The sequence below is a fragment of the Tamandua tetradactyla genome, chromosome 8 (assembly GCF_023851605.1).
Source record: "Tamandua tetradactyla isolate mTamTet1 chromosome 8, mTamTet1.pri, whole genome shotgun sequence".
Lineage (NCBI taxonomy): Eukaryota > Metazoa > Chordata > Mammalia > Pilosa > Myrmecophagidae > Tamandua > Tamandua tetradactyla.
This window is the reverse complement of record NC_135334.1, coordinates 103186480-103205735: the sequence shown is the minus strand read 5'-3', so window position 1 is coordinate 103205735 and position 19256 is coordinate 103186480. Positions and strand designations below refer to the sequence as shown.

At 35.0% G+C, this 19256-nt stretch overlaps 1 protein-coding gene across 3 annotated transcripts in view; it reads left to right on the top strand.

The window, feature by feature from the left end:
• Window positions 1-17157, top strand: part of LGR4 (leucine rich repeat containing G protein-coupled receptor 4) — a 127693-nt gene extending 110536 nt beyond the window's left edge. For all 3 annotated transcript variants that reach the window (XM_077114266.1, XM_077114264.1, XM_077114265.1), the window contains exons 7-18: window positions 641-709; window positions 1597-1668; window positions 1845-1916; window positions 2251-2319; window positions 3517-3588; window positions 4788-4853; window positions 5583-5654; window positions 7408-7479; window positions 7998-8123; window positions 9076-9191; window positions 9442-9525; window positions 13971-17157. In XM_077114266.1, coding sequence (XP_076970381.1) covers window positions 641-709; window positions 1597-1668; window positions 1845-1916; window positions 2251-2319; window positions 3517-3588; window positions 4788-4853; window positions 5583-5654; window positions 7408-7479; window positions 7998-8123; window positions 9076-9191; window positions 9442-9525; window positions 13971-15247 — 2167 coding nt within the window. In that variant the 3' untranslated portion in view covers window positions 15248-17157. The remainder of the gene's footprint in view (window positions 1-640; window positions 710-1596; window positions 1669-1844; window positions 1917-2250; window positions 2320-3516; window positions 3589-4787; window positions 4854-5582; window positions 5655-7407; window positions 7480-7997; window positions 8124-9075; window positions 9192-9441; window positions 9526-13970) is intronic.
• Window positions 17158-19256: the final 2099 nt, after the last annotated feature.

The following is a 19256-nucleotide window of genomic DNA, read 5'->3' as shown; positions in this document are numbered from 1 at the left end:
TAGGAAAGGAAAACAAAATTTGCATCCAAGGAGCTGGGCTTTCAATTTTAAATTCACTCTCATTCTAAAATCAACCATTCAGATCATCATATCACAGAATGATTGAAAGAAATTAAAATTTAAACATTCTCAGTCTTAAGACTGGTTATTGTGTGAGTCTATCTTAGTCCTTCTAAGGTTGATGCTTATCACAGGTCATCTTTGCTGATGGTGAGGCTTAGGTCAGCTACCTATATGCCAAAATTGTAGGAAGCCATTCTAAACACTATTGGAAGGGTCAGTTTCATGGTATCATCACTTATAAATGGATATTCAACAAATTATGTTTTATGGTGAATTTCCTGAGAAATACCATTCAGATGCTTTCTTTGTCTAAAGCATCAGTAATATATAATGGGAGTTCTTTGAACTTGTAAAATTGTTGACCAAAAAATATTTTATGATTACTTTTTTCTATTCAGTATTCTAAGGAAAGGTATTATTTAATAAATCTTCTACAGGACTTTGATGATGATATAATTGGTAAAGAAAGATAACCAACGGGAGATGTGATTTTTAAAAATGCATTTGTACCAAAATACCTCATAATTTGTGATCACTGTTCAATATTCTTGGATATTTCCCCCATTTTTTTCCCTAGGGACTTGAATTATAATAATTTGGGGGAGTTTCCTCAGGCTATTAAAGCCCTTCCTAGCCTAAAAGAGCTGTGAGTATTGCTTTGTTCTCTTTACGCTTTGATATTCCTGTTAACTTACCATTCAATATTCCATCAATGACATTTTAGAGCATCTTTGTTCCATTAAATATATCCGTAATATACACATGTTGGCATATATAATTATACAAATTGGATTGTGTTTGTTGACAAGGACAATTTTGAACATAGAATACTGTAGGGGCAAGATACTGGTGACACAAAAAGATGTAATGTGCTATTTCTACATTTGAGGAACTTGTTTCCTAGTATTACTGGGGAGGGAGTCCGTATAAGACAGACAGATAGCAGTTTCTTGATAGAATAAGTACTGAATAAGATAAATAAATCATTCCTGAAAAATTAAGCATTGAAGCTTGGGGTCATTTGAAGAGTCACCACTCAAGAGGAAGAACTCTAATTTTAAAGAATTGAAATATTTAAGTAATGAAAAAGATGAAGGAGCATTTTAGATATATTTGTCATGACCAGAGATAGGAATTTATATGAAATAACAGTGATTATATAAATAGTGAGTTGGCAGCTTATATTCTAAGGCATATTGCTTAAAGACTAAATGCAGGCAACAACGAGAGAGATTTGGGGGAAGAAAGCTTCATGAATCTCCACCGTCTAAAATTTTTTGATGATAAAGCAACATGTGCATAAGAGCCTCATGCTAGGTGCTAGGCTAAACAGTGGATATAACAAGAATTTAAGTATGGTTCTGAACAGGATAAGATGGAATTAAAAATTCAGTTTCCCCACATTTTTTAGAGTTTTCAGGTAGTCGTTATCAGTTGTATTTTACATAATGCTGTACAGCAGTAGATACTTTGGTTTTAAGTTATTTCACAAGGAGATATACATTTCAAAATATTTTTCTCCTATCTTTGTAGGGGATTTCATAGTAATTCTATTTCTGTTATCCCCGATGGTGCATTTGGTGGTAATCCACTCTTAAGAACTATGTAAGTATTTTTGAAGATTTATTGTATAATCATTTAACACTATGTCTGTACAATGCCAAACATGTGGATGAAGAATGAAAATTCAGCTTTTAGATGTATGCCCTTTGTGAAATAGATTGAATATTGAATTGCTTGTGAACCTATGAAAAATTTGCTTTTTTTAAAAATTTTTGCAGACATTTGTATGATAATCCTCTATCTTTTGTGGGGATCTCAGCATTTCACAATTTATCTGATCTGCATTCCTTGTGAGTATTATGCAAATTTTAAAACAAACCTGAATATTTATACAATTGTTTTAATGGAAAACAAGGATTTATTTTTGCAGCTCCAGAAAACAAGATTTTAGATTGAGGGGTGGAGAGGGGCAGTTCCAAAGGCCGGTTCTGAACATTTATGATGATTCTATGTGAAAATTTGGCCAAATTATCAGACTTTCAAGCACATTCAAGGGATGAAACTCATTTTATTTTTAATTATATTAGCATTCTAATTTTAAAGTCTATGAGATAAAATGAAAATGTTATCCTCTAAAGCAAAATTTTATTTTAAATTAATTTTTTCTCTTCCACTTCCTTAAAGAGTCATCCGGGGTGCGAGCATGGTGCAGTGGTTCCCCAATCTGACCAGAACTGTCCATCTGGAGAGTCTGTAAGTGTGGCCCTTTTGACGAGCAGCCATGTAAATATTACACTGCTGGCCTGCAGGGTATCAGTGCTTTTTGGTGGTAACAGTGGGTTTATGCAGATTCTTCCAATGTCTCCTATGTGATGCCATGTTTATAATGAGATGGGAGGTGGCATGGAGAAATTTGAAAACAATTATTGGGACAGATTTAAAAATGGCAAACCTTGAACATTTTGTTATGACAGAAAGCTTCACAATGGGTCATATATATATGAATGGGTTACAGATATTCCAAGATCTTGATTACCTCCAGGAAACAGACAGTGAGGGTGGGGTCCCCAGCCACAAGGAGCCTTCCTGCAGTGTGCCATTTAAATATTTTAATTTTCACATGTGCCAACATGTATGAGGAAAAGATGGAAGACACTGGGCTAAAGAGTTTAAAGTTGACTTTTAGACACTTTGGAGGGTGTTGTGAATGTCTGAGCAGGTGGTGTGAGGAGGGAAAGGAGAAGAGGGACTCGAGATTGGGTGACCATGAGGCTGTGGGAATAGTTTACTTGGCCAGATAAACACATTCAGCCATTAGAGCTCCACGTCTTCCACCCATTACTGGAGCTGCTTTAGAACTAACAGCTGTAGAACTAACTAACTAAAGGCTTTTACTTTTGCTACTAATTTGCATGGTAGCAGTAAAAAATGGAGAGAGAGTGGGTCAAATGCTACAGGTATGACAGAAGGAGAAAAAGGAGTTGGTGATTTACTATAGATGGGAGCATAGGAATGAGAGGAAAAGAAGAGGCATTTTCAAAATGTTGAGCCACCTTGACTGAAAGAAAAGAGAGAAACGGTTTGGGGCAGGATGCTAAGTTGGTTTCAAATGTTTTAAGTATGAGAGGGTGATGGAATTTGCAGGTGGTTGTGGTGCAGGTTGTGACTGTGAATTAGTGTGTCCTTCTTTCAGTCCGTGTGCAAGAGTCCATTGTCTGGAGGATATTGACACCTCATTTCATGTGCTTTCCTGCATTACTGGGAAGATGATATCAGGATCCAGGTTTAATTCGCCTTCCCACATGCCTAACTTTCAGGAGTAATTAGACAGTGTAATGCATAGTCTCTAGTCCATATGCAAATACAGGAGCATTTTTTTTTTCAATATCAGATTAGCATTTTGTTTACTTGTCTTGAATCGTTTCTCAAATGAGCAATGCTTTTTCACAGGACTTTGACTGGCACTAAGATAAGCAGCATACCCAATACTTTGTGCCAAGAACAAAAGATGCTTAGGACTTTGTAAGTTGAATTTGTCTTCCCTTCTCCTCATATCTTTCTTGTACTTCACATATGATGAATTTTATTTTTAATGAGCCATTTCCATAGGGTGGGTTGAAGATAAAATCATTTCTTATGTGGTCCCTTCATGGAAGTGAGCACAAGTTTTACTAGTCCATAGAGTAGGTAATGTGCATATGAATTTGGTTTTAGATAGATATCTCGTGACTTTATTTTGAAAGAGGAAAACCAAGCTAAGTTTTTCCTTGATTTTTTTTTTCCTTTCCTGACTTCTTGTCCTTATTCTAGTTCTCTCAAGGGCCTTTGCTGCCCACATTCTCCTGTTGTTCATCTATGACCTAACAGAACCCAAATCTTTCTTGGATTTGGAGCCAATCAAGCATGTAGCTTTCCAAAAACCTAAGCTGACCTCAAAATTAAATAGAAGATGTAAAAATCTCACAAAAACTGCTCTGATAGAAATTGGTGGGGAGGTGGGGCTGGGACTGGGGGGTAGGGGTAAGACATTAATTCTCCCATTATTGTTTCCTTTCTTGTAAAAATACTGTTAATAAGTTTCAGTGGAGGAAGATGGTAACAAATAAGTGACTGATAAAGCAAGTTATTATGTGATCTTGTAAGGTCTCAACCTTGAACATGATGCTTTTCCTTGAGAAAAACTGCAATGGGGCTAACAGAGTTAACTAGTGCCAACATTTGATTTAATATAAATGTTTTTTTTAATGTGAATATGCATACTATGCCTCTTATGGATTTTTAATTCAAGGACAGCATAAGAACTACATATGGCACAATCAGTATTGTAAAAATAAGAATTAAAAAACACCCATAAGTCTACTTTTTTATTTTTGAAGATTTATTGTATAATCATTTAAAACTATGATTCGACATAATTTTATGTATTATATTTTTTAGTTTAATTTTATGTATTGTTATATATTTTAATATACATTTTTAATATTTTTATATTGTCCATGCTCAGCATCAGGTACTTGGGTTTATAAATAATAAGATTATGGTAACACTGAGGTGCTCCAGAAGTTTACAAGTCTTAGAAAAAAAAATAGTTGCTTTTCTTGTTCAGCTGTATCTCTTTATTATAGATCTTAGCACTGCTTTATTTGTTTCTGAGCACAAGCACAGCTCTTTTAGCATAATATTTTGATAACAATTAATTTGTAATTTCCTGTTGTTTTAAGGGACTTGTCGTACAACGATATAAAAGACCTTCCAAGTTTTATTGGTTGCCATGCTCTGGAAGAAATGTAAGTTACTCTGTGACATGCTCTTTTTGCTGTGGTATATTGTTAGCTCATTGAACGTGTCCTTTTTTAAATGAATGGCTTTACTATTAAGAAATCAGAAATTTATGAAATCCAGTGTTCCCATGAGTAACATGTTAAATTGAAGTATGTGTGTGCATGCACCCAGCATTTTATAAGGTATATGCATATCAGGCATCCTATGTGGGAGATGCTTTGGGGGAAGAAGTTGGGGAGGTGGAATATACAAACATTTTTTTGTTGAGGGAAACCAGACGTGCCTACTGGGGGTCACATACACACCTCCGTTGGACTGCTCTGATGGAGGTTGGCAGGGTGAGGGCCAAGGGGTGGGGGGTAAGGTATTAATTCTCCCATTGTTGTTTCCCTTCCTGCGCTAACCTTCTCCCTATGGTGTTGTCCTAGTCACATCGTCTTGGATTCTTCCTCCCTCTTTCATCTTCTTTCCCTCATTCCTGAGGTCAGCTGATTAGGAATTTAGCTAGTTTACCAGTTATTTCTCCCAGTGTAATTTGGATTGGACTACCATTTAGCCTAATCCTTTCGTTTTACATGTGTGGAAACTTTAGTCCTCTTTACTTTCAACAGCAGCAACTAATGTTAATATGAATGACCATTTAAGCTTAGAAAAAGTTTAACTAAGGAATATATTTTTTAAAATAGAAAATTCTTTCTTTTTTTTTTTTTTCCATCCTTTTTTTCTTTTGTTAGTTCTTTGCAGCGTAATCAGATCCATCAAATAAAGGAAGGTACTTTTCAAGACCTGATTTCCTTAAGGATTCTGTAAGTTTACCTATGATTACTAAAGACAAATATTTTTTGTTCTGCTGTATATTATAACATTACAGTTCCTGTATTAACAGATTTACTTAAAGATAATGATTTATTTTACATAAATATTGTTTGGCAAATGTCATCCATTGTACTCTATATATAATTTAATTTTTCTATTTTTTATTACCTTAGTTAACTGATGATATTGTATATTGGTGAGTGAAAAAATATAATTGAGTAACCTGAGAGATACACTTGTTTAATTCAAGTTATAATAAGTGAAGCATGCCAATCCTTATGGCAAGGGATAGGAAACGACCTGTGGGCCAACGCTAGTCTGCCACCTATTTTTTGTAAAGTTTTATTGGAACACAGCCATGCACTTTTGTTTAAGTATTGTCTAAGGCTGCTTTTTTTAAATGTAATTTTATCGAGATATATTCACATGCCGTCCTATACATCCAAAGTATTCAATCATTCGTTCACAGTAGCACCACATAGTTGTGCATTTTTAGAACATTTGTAATGTTCTAAACATTGTAATGGCAAAGTTAAGTAGCTGCAGCAGAGACCATATGACCCACAAAACCAAAAATATTTATCTGGTTTCTATTGAAAAAATTAACGTGGCATATATTAACATACCAATATGTAGCAGAAGCAGATATTTTTTAAAAGTTCTTATATTTGAGTATATATTTGTACCAGGCACTCTGTTAAGCACTTGGGAATATAGAGGTAACTCAGAAACTTTATCACTGCCTTCATAGAATGTTAGTGCAGAAAATAGATACTGTAGGTTAGTGAACATTTTTTTAATGTAGAAAAAAATTGAAAATTGACAGTGCTGTGAAATTACACGCATTGAATCCTGTTTTTCAGTAATCCCCATTAAGAAGTAAAACATACCTTCTACTAGAAAATATCTTACTGGTAGTTGGGTTACTGGATCTTTCCTTGTTGCTGACACAGGCTTATGGTGGGGCCTGGCGGTAGTGGGGAAGGATCTGCTTTCCAGCAGCCGTCACTTCTAGAGCACTGATAAGCAACAACAATGAAGAGCTGGGCGTTTCATGATTGAAAACCAAGTTTGTTGAGTTTTCCTATGATCCAGGAGATTTGTCCTGGACTAAATTTATCCAATCTTTTAATTTCCATTAAGGTCCAATTTAAGTGTAGGTGGAGATTATTTCTCTGTTTTCTTAATTCTGTAGTATCAGAATTCCTCAGGGTGTGTTTCTGAATATAGAGGGTGGCTCTGCTGTTGATATGATTTTTATTTCCTGCTTGGGAAAAGAATGATATCTGAAGCCCTTCTGGAGTGTTCTTGTTTGTGTATTGATTGATTGTCTTCACTCAGGCCTTATCACTAACCTTTGAGAAGGCAAATAATATGAAGCCTGTTTTTATTTTCCACTTTATCGTGAACTGGGCCTTCCCTCACCTAGTGAGTACTGCCAAAGGTTATATCCTATCATTTATATTTTTGAACTGGTACCAGAATGATAAGGTGGAGAAAATTAACAACTGTCTTGAAACAGATGCCAGCTAGAGTTAATTTGCTACAATGAACATATCTTAAAAAATAGATTGTGTAAAGGAGGTATTTAACATAAACCTGAAAATACTCTTAAGACTGAGGAACTTTGTTATTTTATCAGGGATAGTGTGTGGCTACCTCAGATCCTAAGATTTAATAGAAATTACTAACTGGCATTTTGAGTGTTTGTTGGAAAAGATTAATACAATATTCCATTTGCAGAGATCTGAGTAGAAACCTGATCCATGAAATTCATGATGGAGCTTTTGCTAAACTTGCATCAATAACTAACCTGTAAGTAGTTAATTTTTTGCAGTCATAGCATGAAAGTAGTGAACAGTGCTACAGAAAGTTGTGTTTTTAAAGTGACCAATCAGAGGGGGTGCAAGGGTAGTTCAGTGGTAGAATTCTCGCCTGCCACACGGGAGACCCAGCTTCGGTTCCCAGTCCATACACTTCCCCAAAAAACAAACAAGCAAAACAAATAAAAAAATAAGCAATAAAAAAATTCAACAAATGGTGCTTCAATAACAGGATAATCACATGGAAAAATGATAAAATGTGAGTCCCCCATACCGCATACAAAAAATAAAAAATGACCTATCAGAATATTTTTCTTAGTTGTTCTTATGTAAAAATGCTAAACTGCACTGATGTAGTAACAGTTTCTAAGATAGCAAAATGAATGCTCAGTCTATCATTTTAGCACATTAAACCACTTTAGGGCTCTAATATTTCATGTTACTACATCTGTAGAAGTTTTTATGTGTTTTGTATCTTAGAAGTTAACTTGAATCCTCATTCGCTTTTAGAGATATAAGTTTCAATGAATTGACTTCATTTCCTACGGAAGGCCTGATTGGGCTAAATCAGCTGAAACTTGTGGGTAACTTCAAGCTGAAAGCAGCCTTAGCAGCAAAAGACTTTGTGAATCTCAGGTATGTTTTTGCTTTTGTTTTGTTGAAGTTATAGTAGGCTCCAAAATTATAGTGTGTCCTGGATTATTGCCCAGATTTTCTGGAAGGCTATAATTTCAGAGTATTTTCTACCTTGGTCTTCACAAATTTGGTCAAAAATAGAACATGTTCCATTGCTTTTGAGAACATGAACTGGAGCCAGTGATGCACTCAAAGGGATGATACAGCTATTCATCAGAATGTGTTTAAGCACTAGACTGGTAATTAACAGCAAAATGGCAGGAACCCCGTAAGTGTGACTCTCCATAAAGTTGATACAATGCTATGATACTTCATAAAAAAGTTAGAGTTATGGAAAGAACTCATTAAATATAGTAGAGGGCGGGCCACGGTGGCTCAGCAGGCAAGAACGCTTGCCTGCCGTGCCCGAGGACCCGGGTTCAATTCCCGGTGCCTCCCCATGTAAAAAAAAAAAAAATATATATATATATATATAGTAGAGAGAGGGCTTGGGAATATTATTGTGGAGAAGAGAACAAATATTTCCACTCTGTTGATATGAACAAAGAAAATCATTTAATGGTATAATGTCACAAATGACTTTTATTAATTTTAAATGAAACTACTAGTTTCATATGATAAATTTGGGACTGATGAATTCATTTATAAAAGGAAACTAAGTTTTTAGTTTAAACTGCAGTTTAGCTGTTAAATTTTAAATGTGGTTTGATGTATATTCAATTTTTAGTTGTATGTGTTATATAATGGGAGAAACTCATGGTGTCATCTGATACCAAAGTACTCTTTTATACATGAGGAAACTGAGGCCCAATGAGGATGAATGGTCAGCCTAAAACACGGGTCAGTTTAGGTCTCTCTGACTCCTAGGCTGGGACTTTCAAAAAATATTCTTTAAAAAAAAAAACAAACAACAAGAGCATGCCTTTGAAGTAGATTCTATGGTTTTTTCCAGATCTTTATCTGTACCATATGCTTATCAGTGCTGTGCATTTTGGGGTTGTGACTCTTATGCAAATTCAAACACAGAAGATAACACCCTCCATGACCACAGTGTGACAAAGGATAAAGGCAAGTGCATGGACTTGTTGAAGTAGAACATTGTTTAAGGCATTAGGCAAATTGCTACTGTAATTCGTTTGCGAAGAATCCATATGAAATCTCTGAAAAAATGGCACTTACTGTCTTAATGGCATCTTTAATATGTTATCAAGCTTTGTACAAGCTTACATCATATACACAAAAGAAAATTTCAGGAAAATATGGTTCTTTTGAATTGCATAAAAGTTCTAATTACGGCTGCTTTGTGTTATCTATTCAGGTACCGCTGAGGCAGCAGGTGTCACAAGCAGTGCTGAAAACGAAGAACACAGTCAAATAATTATCCACTGTACACCCTCAACTGGTATGCTTCCACATTTTAAATGAACATTAGGCAAATATAGCCAAAACTTTAGAAGATAGATGTGAGTTAGGGAATAGGAATGGGGCTAGCTGATCTCTTAAATCCTCTAACTCAATACAAGGTCTGTGGCCAGGAGCTTAAGCAGCTTTTACAGAATCTCAGACATAGACCCACTGAACTAGAATCTGCATGTCACAAGCTCCCCAGGTAAGGATTATGTGTGTTAAAGTTTAAGAAGTACTGCCTTGAAGCTCCGTTAACTCTAGGACTAGTTCTGTAAGTTACTGCTCTATAAGACCTTTTTTTTTTCTTTTTCTTTTTTTTAAATGCAACTTTGCCTTTCATTTTCTCTCCAGTTTGCTTCACTGATTTTTAGTAGACTTGGGGAAGTTACTAATCTGAAACCATGGTTGTGATTGTATTGCCATATTCTGCCTAGTTTACCGGAGAATATGAAGTTAGACTTATACTGTAGAAGAAAAGTTAAATATTTTAATCTGGACATTAATTTTATGACTCAGAGCATAATTATTTTGGATCATTAATGATTGTTATTGAATTGGGATCTCACTGAAGGCAAGGATGAAACCTCTTTATATTTTGTTATGTTTTGTGCATAGCACTATACCTTGTATAGAGTATAAGCTTAAACTAACCAGATAAGTGAATGGGATTTAAGTCCATGTAATTTATTTCATTGTATGTTAGTTTATATGTTAATCGATGGAGGTTAAGGGGTGCACATCATTCACGCACTTGCCCCATTGCGGTCCAAATGTTGTAGAATAGACATAAAAGAACTGACAATCAAATGAGAAGGGAAAAGCTTTGTTAAATGTGAGGCTAGGCCTAAATATCAGCAATTCTATTTTTTCCACACTGCCTCTAAACCTTAGGGTTGGCCAGGAGAAGTGTGGGTCTGAGTTGGCCCCTCTGCCCAAGCTAGAGCAATGATGAATGGCAGGCCTGTCACCCCAATTCCCACACGCACTCAGTTGCAGTAACACAGAGTATACCAGCCCATGGTGCAAGCCTACAGGGGTTGCTTACTACAGAAGCAGGAGATCCTCCTTAGGACCAGTATGGTGGGGATTCAGCAAATGCAGAGACTGGGTAGAGCCTACCTCCCAAGCATTGGAGGCAAAGTATCTCCAATAACTGCGGAAACATTTCCCAAAGAGTCTCCTCTTCTCAGGTCAGAAGAGCTCCTCCTTGTTCTTTGAAGAAGAATGAGTTCATGTACAAAGATAAAGTTGAAAGCTTTCTCTTAGCACTTCTCTGAGGGGGAAGTTAAAAAAAAATTAGCAATTAAAAAAAAAGTTTCTGGTTTATATAAGTGGTACTGAGCTGGCCATTTAGGTCTCAAAGATTAAAATGTTTTATGGAGTATATTAAATTTTGTGGTAATCAGAATTTTTTTATAAGTAATAGCAATATATTGTTTTCTTATGTATTATAGTCAAATTTTTGTTTTTTTTTTAGTATTTTTAAATGTTTTTTGCTTATAACTAGTATGTCAAAGTCAGTTACTGGAACTCCCATTTAGGCCTACTGAATTAATTTCTGCAGTCCTACTTTAAATTATATACAGCATAGCATTGTAGGACTAATTATCATCACTGTGCTTTAAACTTATTTGTTCTATCTTTCTGAGTAACCTCGGTCAGGTTAACCAAATACTTTGTAATCTCTGTTTTTCTGGATGGAAAATGTTGGGATAATGATACCTTCGTTAATTTGCCTCATTAGGTAACTTTTGAAAGCCATAAGAAATGTGTAAAATGTTTCTATATATATGTGTGTGTGTGTGTGTATAAATACACATGCAAATATAATTATTATGAAGTATAAGGAAGAAGAAAAGGGAACTAAATTTATTGAAGTCTGATTATGTGTCCAGTAGCCTGCTTCAGCACCTTATATATATAATTTTATTTAAACTGCACAACTCTATGAAAATAGGCATCATTATCCACAAATTTAAAAAATGAAGTTTATAGGAGTTTAAGTTGCCTTCTGAAGGTCAGAGTACCAAGTTATGAACCCTAAATTCATACTTCATGCCTACAGTATACAAATGCTTTCTGGGGATATGAGAGTAATTCAGTGGTAGAATTCTCACCTGCCATGCGGAAGATCCTGGTTCAATTCCCAGCCCATGCACTTCCCAAACAAACAAGCAAACAAATGAAAATCCAAACAAACAAAAAATTCAGTAAATGGTGCTTCAATAGGGGATACTTACATGGAAAAACAATGAAATGTGAACCCTGCCATATAGCATACAATAAAAAAAAGTATTAGACCCTGTGATAGATATATTAATTTAGGTATAAGAGAAAGTATAAGTTTTCTTTTAAATATCATTGTCTGGCCTTATCAAATTTTTTTTATTGTGATATATATTTACATACCATATAATCATCCAAAATGTACAATCAGTGGTTATTAGTACCATCATATAGCTTGTGCATTCATCATTACAATTGATTGATTACAATCAATCTTTGAACTTTTTTATTACTTGGGAAAAAAAAAAAAGTAAAATTAAAAAAAAAAAAAGCACCCAAAGCATCCCATACCTCTCATACACCCCATATTGTTTATTACTTTTGTTTTTTTATTCCTACTCATCTGGCCATACACTGGGTAAACAGAGTGTCAGTCACAAGGTTTTCACAGTCACACAGTCATACCTTAAAACTGTATAATTATTCAGTCATCTTCAGGAATCAGTTCAACGGTTTCAGGTATTTCCTTCTAGCTGTTCTAATACACTGAAAACTAAAAAGAGACATCTATGCAATACATAAGAATAAACTTCAGAATGACCTCTCAACTCTACCTCTCAGCCACTGAAACTTCATTTAGTTTTATTTCTTTTCCCTCTTTTGTCAAGAAGCCTTTCTCAATTCCATGATGCCAGGAAGATTTACACCCCTCAGCCATGTCCAATGAAGTAGGAAGAGGCAGTGAGTTCACCTGCATAGTTGGCTTAGAGAAAGAGGCCACATCTGAACAACAAAAGAGGTTCTCTGGGAGTGACTCTTAGGTATAAACATAGCTTTTTCTTTGCAAGAATAAGTTTCATAAGGACAAGCCTCAAGATCAGGGGTCTGGCCCATCAAATTGGCACTCCCCAATTATTATGAGAATATCAGGTCTTCCCCAAGTGGGAAGTTTAATATTTCCACCTTTTCCCCTAGTTCCTCAAGAGGACTTTGCAGATACTTTTTAATCTTCAGTCCAGATTACTCTGGGTTATATCCAGGCATCATGCCAACCTGTACAAACCAACAAGATCTTACTCCCTATTTAATGTTCCATGTAGTTATGGTATTCGAATAAGCTGACCATCCAATTTAAAATGGAAAGTGTGCTACAGAAAATATTAATTTTACACCAAATAAACATCTCTTCCTTTGGCCTCACATGGAAGTTGAAGTGTTAAAATACAATCAGTATCATTCTTTACCCTTTAGTCTGATTTACCTTATTCTGACCCAGATTAGTTTGAAGTTGACGTCTGATCACTTTTTCAGTGTTTTTTTAACAGTTGCTGGATGAGTAATGCTGACTTTCAGCTGCAGAACTCTAGTTCTGATTCTTAGGTGTTACATAAATACCCAAAGTTCCAGGAAACAAGATTAAACACAAGGAGCTCAGCATCTCAGAATTTAGAAATAACAGTTGCTACTCCAGGACTGATGTGACAGCTTTATGTCCTAGGAAACCTTTACAATCTCCTAACTGATAATCTATGCTCTCAGATTCAGTTCTCAGAGTTTGCACATTGTAGTTAGTCCTTGTTAGTGAGTCATTATAATATTTGTCTTTTCGCTTCTGGTTAATTTCATTCAACATACTGTCCTCAAGTTTCATTCACCTAGTTGGATGCCTCACAGCTTCATTCCTTAGGAGTCCATTGTATGTACACACCACCCCTTCCATTCCTCAGGCAGTGTACCCTTAGGCCACCTCCACCCTTGGCAAGAACTTTAACACTGCTGCCGTAAACACCAGTGTGCAATCGCTTTATATATTCTGGATTTTAAACCCTTATCTGATAATGTGGTTTCCAAGTATTGTCTCCCATTGCATAGGCTACCTTCTTACTTTCCTGCCAGAGTTCTTTGATGCACAGATGTGTTTGATTTTGAGGAGAACCCATTTATCTGTTTCTTTTTCATTGCTTATGCTTTGGGTATAACGTCTAGGAAACCACCTTGTATCACAGAAATTGCCGTGTTTGTTGTTTATTTTTTTTTATAGTCTAGTCCTTAACTAAATATGTTAGAAGTAGTGATCTTTTTAAATTTGGTCCAATTCAGTTTGGTAGCAAATTTAATTATTTTAGATTTAACTACCATTAGCTTCTTTTCCAGGCCATATAGGGTGTTTTCTAAACTGTCCTCTATTTAATCTCTCTTTTTTTTTCATTTTAGGTGCTTTTAAGCCCTGTGAATATTTACTAGGAAGCTGGATGATTCGTCTTACTGTGTGGTTCATATTCCTGGTTGCATTGATTTTCAACCTGCTTGTTATTTTAACAACATTTGCATCTTATGCATCACTGCCTTCCTATAAATTGTTCATAGGCCTGATATCTGTGTCTAACTTATTCATGGGAATCTATACTGGCATTTTAACCTTTTTGGATGCTGTATCCTGGGGGAGATTTGCTGAATTTGGTATTTGGTGGGAGACTGGCAGTGGCTGCAAAGTGGCTGGGTTTCTTGCAGTTTTCTCCTCAGAAAGTGCCATATTTTTATTAATGCTAGCAGCTATTGAACGAAGCTTATCTGCAAACAATATATTGAAAAATGGGAAAAGCAATAATCTCAAACAATTCCGAGTTGCTGCCCTTTTTGCTTTCCTGGGTGCTGTAGTAGCAGGTTGTTTCCCTCTTTTCCACAGAGTGGAATACTCTGCATCACCCTTGTGCTTGCCATTTCCCACAGGAGAAACACCATCATTAGGATTTACTGTAACCTTAGTGCTTTTGAACTCACTAGCATTTTTATTAATGGCCATTATCTATACTAAACTTTATTGCAATTTGGAAAAAGAAGACCTCTCAGAGAACTCACAGTCTTGCATGATTAAGCATGTTGCTTGGCTGATCTTCACCAATTGCATCTTTTTCTGCCCTGTTGCATTTTTCTCATTTGCGCCATTGATCACTGCAATCTCTATCAGCCCTGAAATAATGAAGTCTGTTACTCTGATATTTTTTCCATTGCCTGCTTGCCTGAATCCAGTCCTGTATGTTTTCTTCAACCCAAAGTTTAAAGAAGACTGGAAGCTACTAAAAAGACGGATTACCAAGAAAAGTGGATCAATTTCAGTTTCCATCAGTAGCCAAGATGGTTGTGTGGAACAGGATTTCTACTATGACTGTGGCATGTACTCACACTTGCAGGGGAACCTGACCGTGTGTGACTGCTGTGAATCGTTTCTTTTGACAAAGCCAGTATCATGCAAACACTTAATAAAATCACACAGCTGTCCTGCATTGGCAGTGGCTTCCTGCCAAAGACCAGATGGCTATTGGTCTGACTGTGGCACACAGTCTGCCCACTCTGATTATGCAGATGAAGAAGATTCCTTTGTCTCAGACAGTTCTGACCAGGTGCAGGCCTGCGGACGAGCCTGCTTCTATCAAAGTCGAGGATTCCCTTTGGTGCGCCATGCTTACAATCTACCAAGAGTTAAGGACTGAACTAATAATGCCTTTGTAACTGTTTCCCCCACCAACCAAAATCACAGTGTTTATAGAGTGAAGCCTATTCTGATCGTTCATCTGGGAAGCACTTCTGTAATCACTGCCTGGTGTCACTTAGAAGTAGGGTAAGGTGGTAGTATATTTTTTAAACCATCAAAGAACAGGTGCCTAAATTATAAATTGGTGGAAAATGCAGTGTCTGAGCATTGTGTGGTTTATTTGAAACAAATTTCTAACTTGAAAAGACTTTTAGGTATAGTAGCAATATAATATTAGATTTCTCTGATTCCTAAGAAACAAATTTATACTTATTTCTGAAGTAAGCACAAGATAAAGAACAGCTGTTAATATTTTTTAAAAAGTATTTTAAAATGTGATTTTATATAACTAAAGAAAAAGTCTTGCTAATTTTACCTAATGTTTCCTCATTAATCTCAGGACAACTTACTGCAGGGCAACAGAAGGGATAGTCTCCCAGGTAGAACTGTGAGAGTATATATAGGCATTATTACCTTACTGTGTTTTCTGTTTCCATCTTTGAATATAATACAATCATGAATTTTAAATGATTTATAAACCTAAAGCCTGAAGATGTTTTTAAAACAATATTAACAGCTGTTAGATAAGAAGAAAATAGCTGAACATTTGTTTTTAGTAATTATACATTGCTTTGGTGCAATTACAGTAGTTTTCTTCCTCAGTGTTTTGTATCACACTACTAGGAGAAAATCAAGGGCTAATTGCTGTTGGGTTTAGTGTATTTGGCTTGACTATATATGGGAGTTTTAATAGTATCTGAGGGATTTGATGGCTCCGTGTAATTTCCAATTAATAAACACCTCCTATCATTGGCTCTACTAATACTTTCCAATTTTGTTGAGATACCTATTTATGGTTTGAGTTATATATAAACTAAACTGAAAATAATAATTGCATTTAATTAAGAGACTCTTAGAATAATTATGTTGTAAACCACTTAGATTTATTTCTTAATGAGCTGGATTCTTCTGAACCTGTACTATTCTTGGAAGTTTCCATACATTTTCCCCTCACTATGATTTGCAAGAGTCCATTCAGCATCTCAAATGCTGAGTTTTGGTTAGAAAGGATATAGATCTCATTAAGGAAAAAATAAAAAAGGAAAACAAATAAAGCTTAAACCTATGTGTTTTTTTTTTGTATATATATATATATATATATATATATATATATATTTTTTTTTTTTTTTTTTTTTTTTACATGGGCAGGCACCGGGAATTGCACCTGGGTCTCTGGCATGGCAGGCAAGAACTCTGCCTGCTGAGCCACCGTGGCCCACCCTAAACCTTTGTTTTTTAAAATTAAAACTTCACTTGATTCTTATCTATGGGCCTTTGAAATGTCAATATGTGGAGTCTTAAAGTTACAAATGTTCAGCATGTTTTTTGGAACAATATGCTAAATCAATACCAAACCCTCTGCCATATTAGTTATTTTGGATACACTAACAAAACTTAAGCTAGACTGCAGTTTAATAATTAAACTGTATATACTGTGCATATAATGAATTTTTATCTTATGTAAATTATTTTTAGAACACAAGTGGGAAATGTGGCTTCTGTTCATTTTGTTTAAATAAAGCTACCTCCTAAACTATAGTGACTGCCAGTAGCAGAATGTTAAATTGCGGTTTATATACTTTTTTGCATTGTAAATAGTCTTGGTTGTACATTGTCAGTGTAATAAAAACAGAATCTTTGTATATCAAAATCATGTAGTTTGTACAAAATATGGGAGGGATTTATTTACAGTGTGTTGTAATTTTGTAAGGCCAACTATTCACAAGTTTTAAAAATTATCATGATTGTATATTTACACATCTGATAAATATTAAATCATAATTGGTAAATATCCTAATTAAAGGTTTTTCTTCCAAGTTGTTTTCATTTCATTCATTTTAAAAAGTAGAAGTAAGTATAAAAAGGTAAACTGTGCTATACATATGGTATGAAGTACAATATTGTACTCAGTGTTTGGAATTATTGAATTTTCAGAAAGCAGTCCATTTGCCTTAAATCATAACTAGGTACATTAATAAATTTGCTTAGTCTTAGAGTAAGCAAATTCAAGTGAAATTATATTTTTTTAGTGAGAAGTATAAGAAGATATTTTGGGAGTAAGCATTAGAAAATTCTGTTTTGGTGCTTTTCTATAAATAAGAAAACTTGACTAAAATTTGGAAGTAGGTTTTTATCCTTACTTGAATCTGAACCATTACCATATAAAACAAATTGTGAAGTTTAAGAGAATACCATTAACTGGATCTTTATTTAAAAATACATGATTAAAAAAGCCTGCATGATACCAAATGTACTTAGTTACCAAATGCTTGAAAATTCTTCAACTTTTCTGATCTTCAAGTCCTCATTTGACAGATGAAGAAATAGAGGGTTTAACAAAATTTAAGTGACTATCTCAATCACCCAGCAAATTAGAACACAAATTAGAGTCCAAGCCCTCCTAATTCAGGGTATACTTTTTTGTTGTTGTTTAACTTTAGTATGTGTTGAAATTTCCATAACAAACAGGAGAGTAATATAATTAAGCAGTCTACTCATATCCAATTTTGACAATTATCAACAGCACATGGTCAGTTTTGTTTCATCTTTATCCCACTCATTAATCCCCTCCAATCTCTTCTGCCCCTTGGATTCTTTTGAAGCAAAACGAAGACAGCATATTCTTCTGTCTGTAACTATTTCAGTATATCTAGAGATAAGTGTTTTTTTTTAAGTTACATAATACATTGCCACTGGGAACGCTCTTATTTTGGTAACACAGTCAAGCTCAAAAGGACTTAAGTAAAAGTAACTCTTCGTTTACATGAGGTTGGTACAGAGCCAGCAAGAAATTTCAATTATCTCAAACGTACCATGGAAATGAAAGTAATAAAAAGATATTACTACATCAATGCCCTAAAACTTCATGGGAGAGGCCCTCTTTTGAGCATACTTATCCATTTATATATAATTCGATCAAGCTTGATTATGGTTTCTCAGCCCCAGTAATGAAATGGCACTGTAAGAAAGAGGACCCCAGAATTCCAGCACCAGTACCATGCAGCTCTTTGCCTCACAACCTTTGGAGCTCCAGTGTTGGCTATAATATAATATACATATATAATATATATATGTATATAGCATAATGCAATATTGATCATAATGATGACACATGTATCAAGGAAAGGCCATATTTGTTTAGTAAAACCTATTAAGTGGGGAGAGAAATATATGGTGTTTTAGACTCCCATTCTAAGAGGTTGAAATGGAAACGTTTTGGGGTTTTAAGTGCCATAATTCACCATTTAACTATCAAGTCCTGTGCTAGAAACTTTGAGGATTAATGAAATAATAGGACTGTCAGGTAGATTATTTCCCTCTTACAGAGAAGTAAGTTTGGACTTGGAAAGGCCAAACAGCTTGTTTAAGGACATCTAGCAAGTCGAAAACCATTGATTAAAATCCAGGTCCTTTTAATGTTAAAACTTGTGTCGTCAAGTTATATTTACTGGGAAATAGATTCTCAAGCTTACCTCCCTTTTTGAGTCCTAAGGGGGCCCAGACCTTTTGATGCTGTGGTAATGACTCTGGAAATGTTCTAATAAAAGGTTTAACCAGAGATGTGCCAGTATTGAGTACAAGAACTCCATTAAGCCACTTTTATTCCTTGATTGATTTTATTACTCAGTCCAATTCCTCCAATTTTCTTCCATTTTCATTGTTTTTATTGAAATTTTTAATAAAATTAATTTTCCACTTAAAGAGTTTTGACCATGCCTTTTTTTTTATTAATCACAGCTCCTGCCTTCTGAATTGTCCTTGGTTGCTGTTCCAATCCTCCTGTGTCAAATTTTGCCAACCTAAATTTTGTCAAAGGTTTTACTATCACTCTAGTTAATAACAAATTTCGTGTGCTGTTTTAGCCACTGTCAGTTTTCACTCTATGATCTGTATCAGTAATATGCATT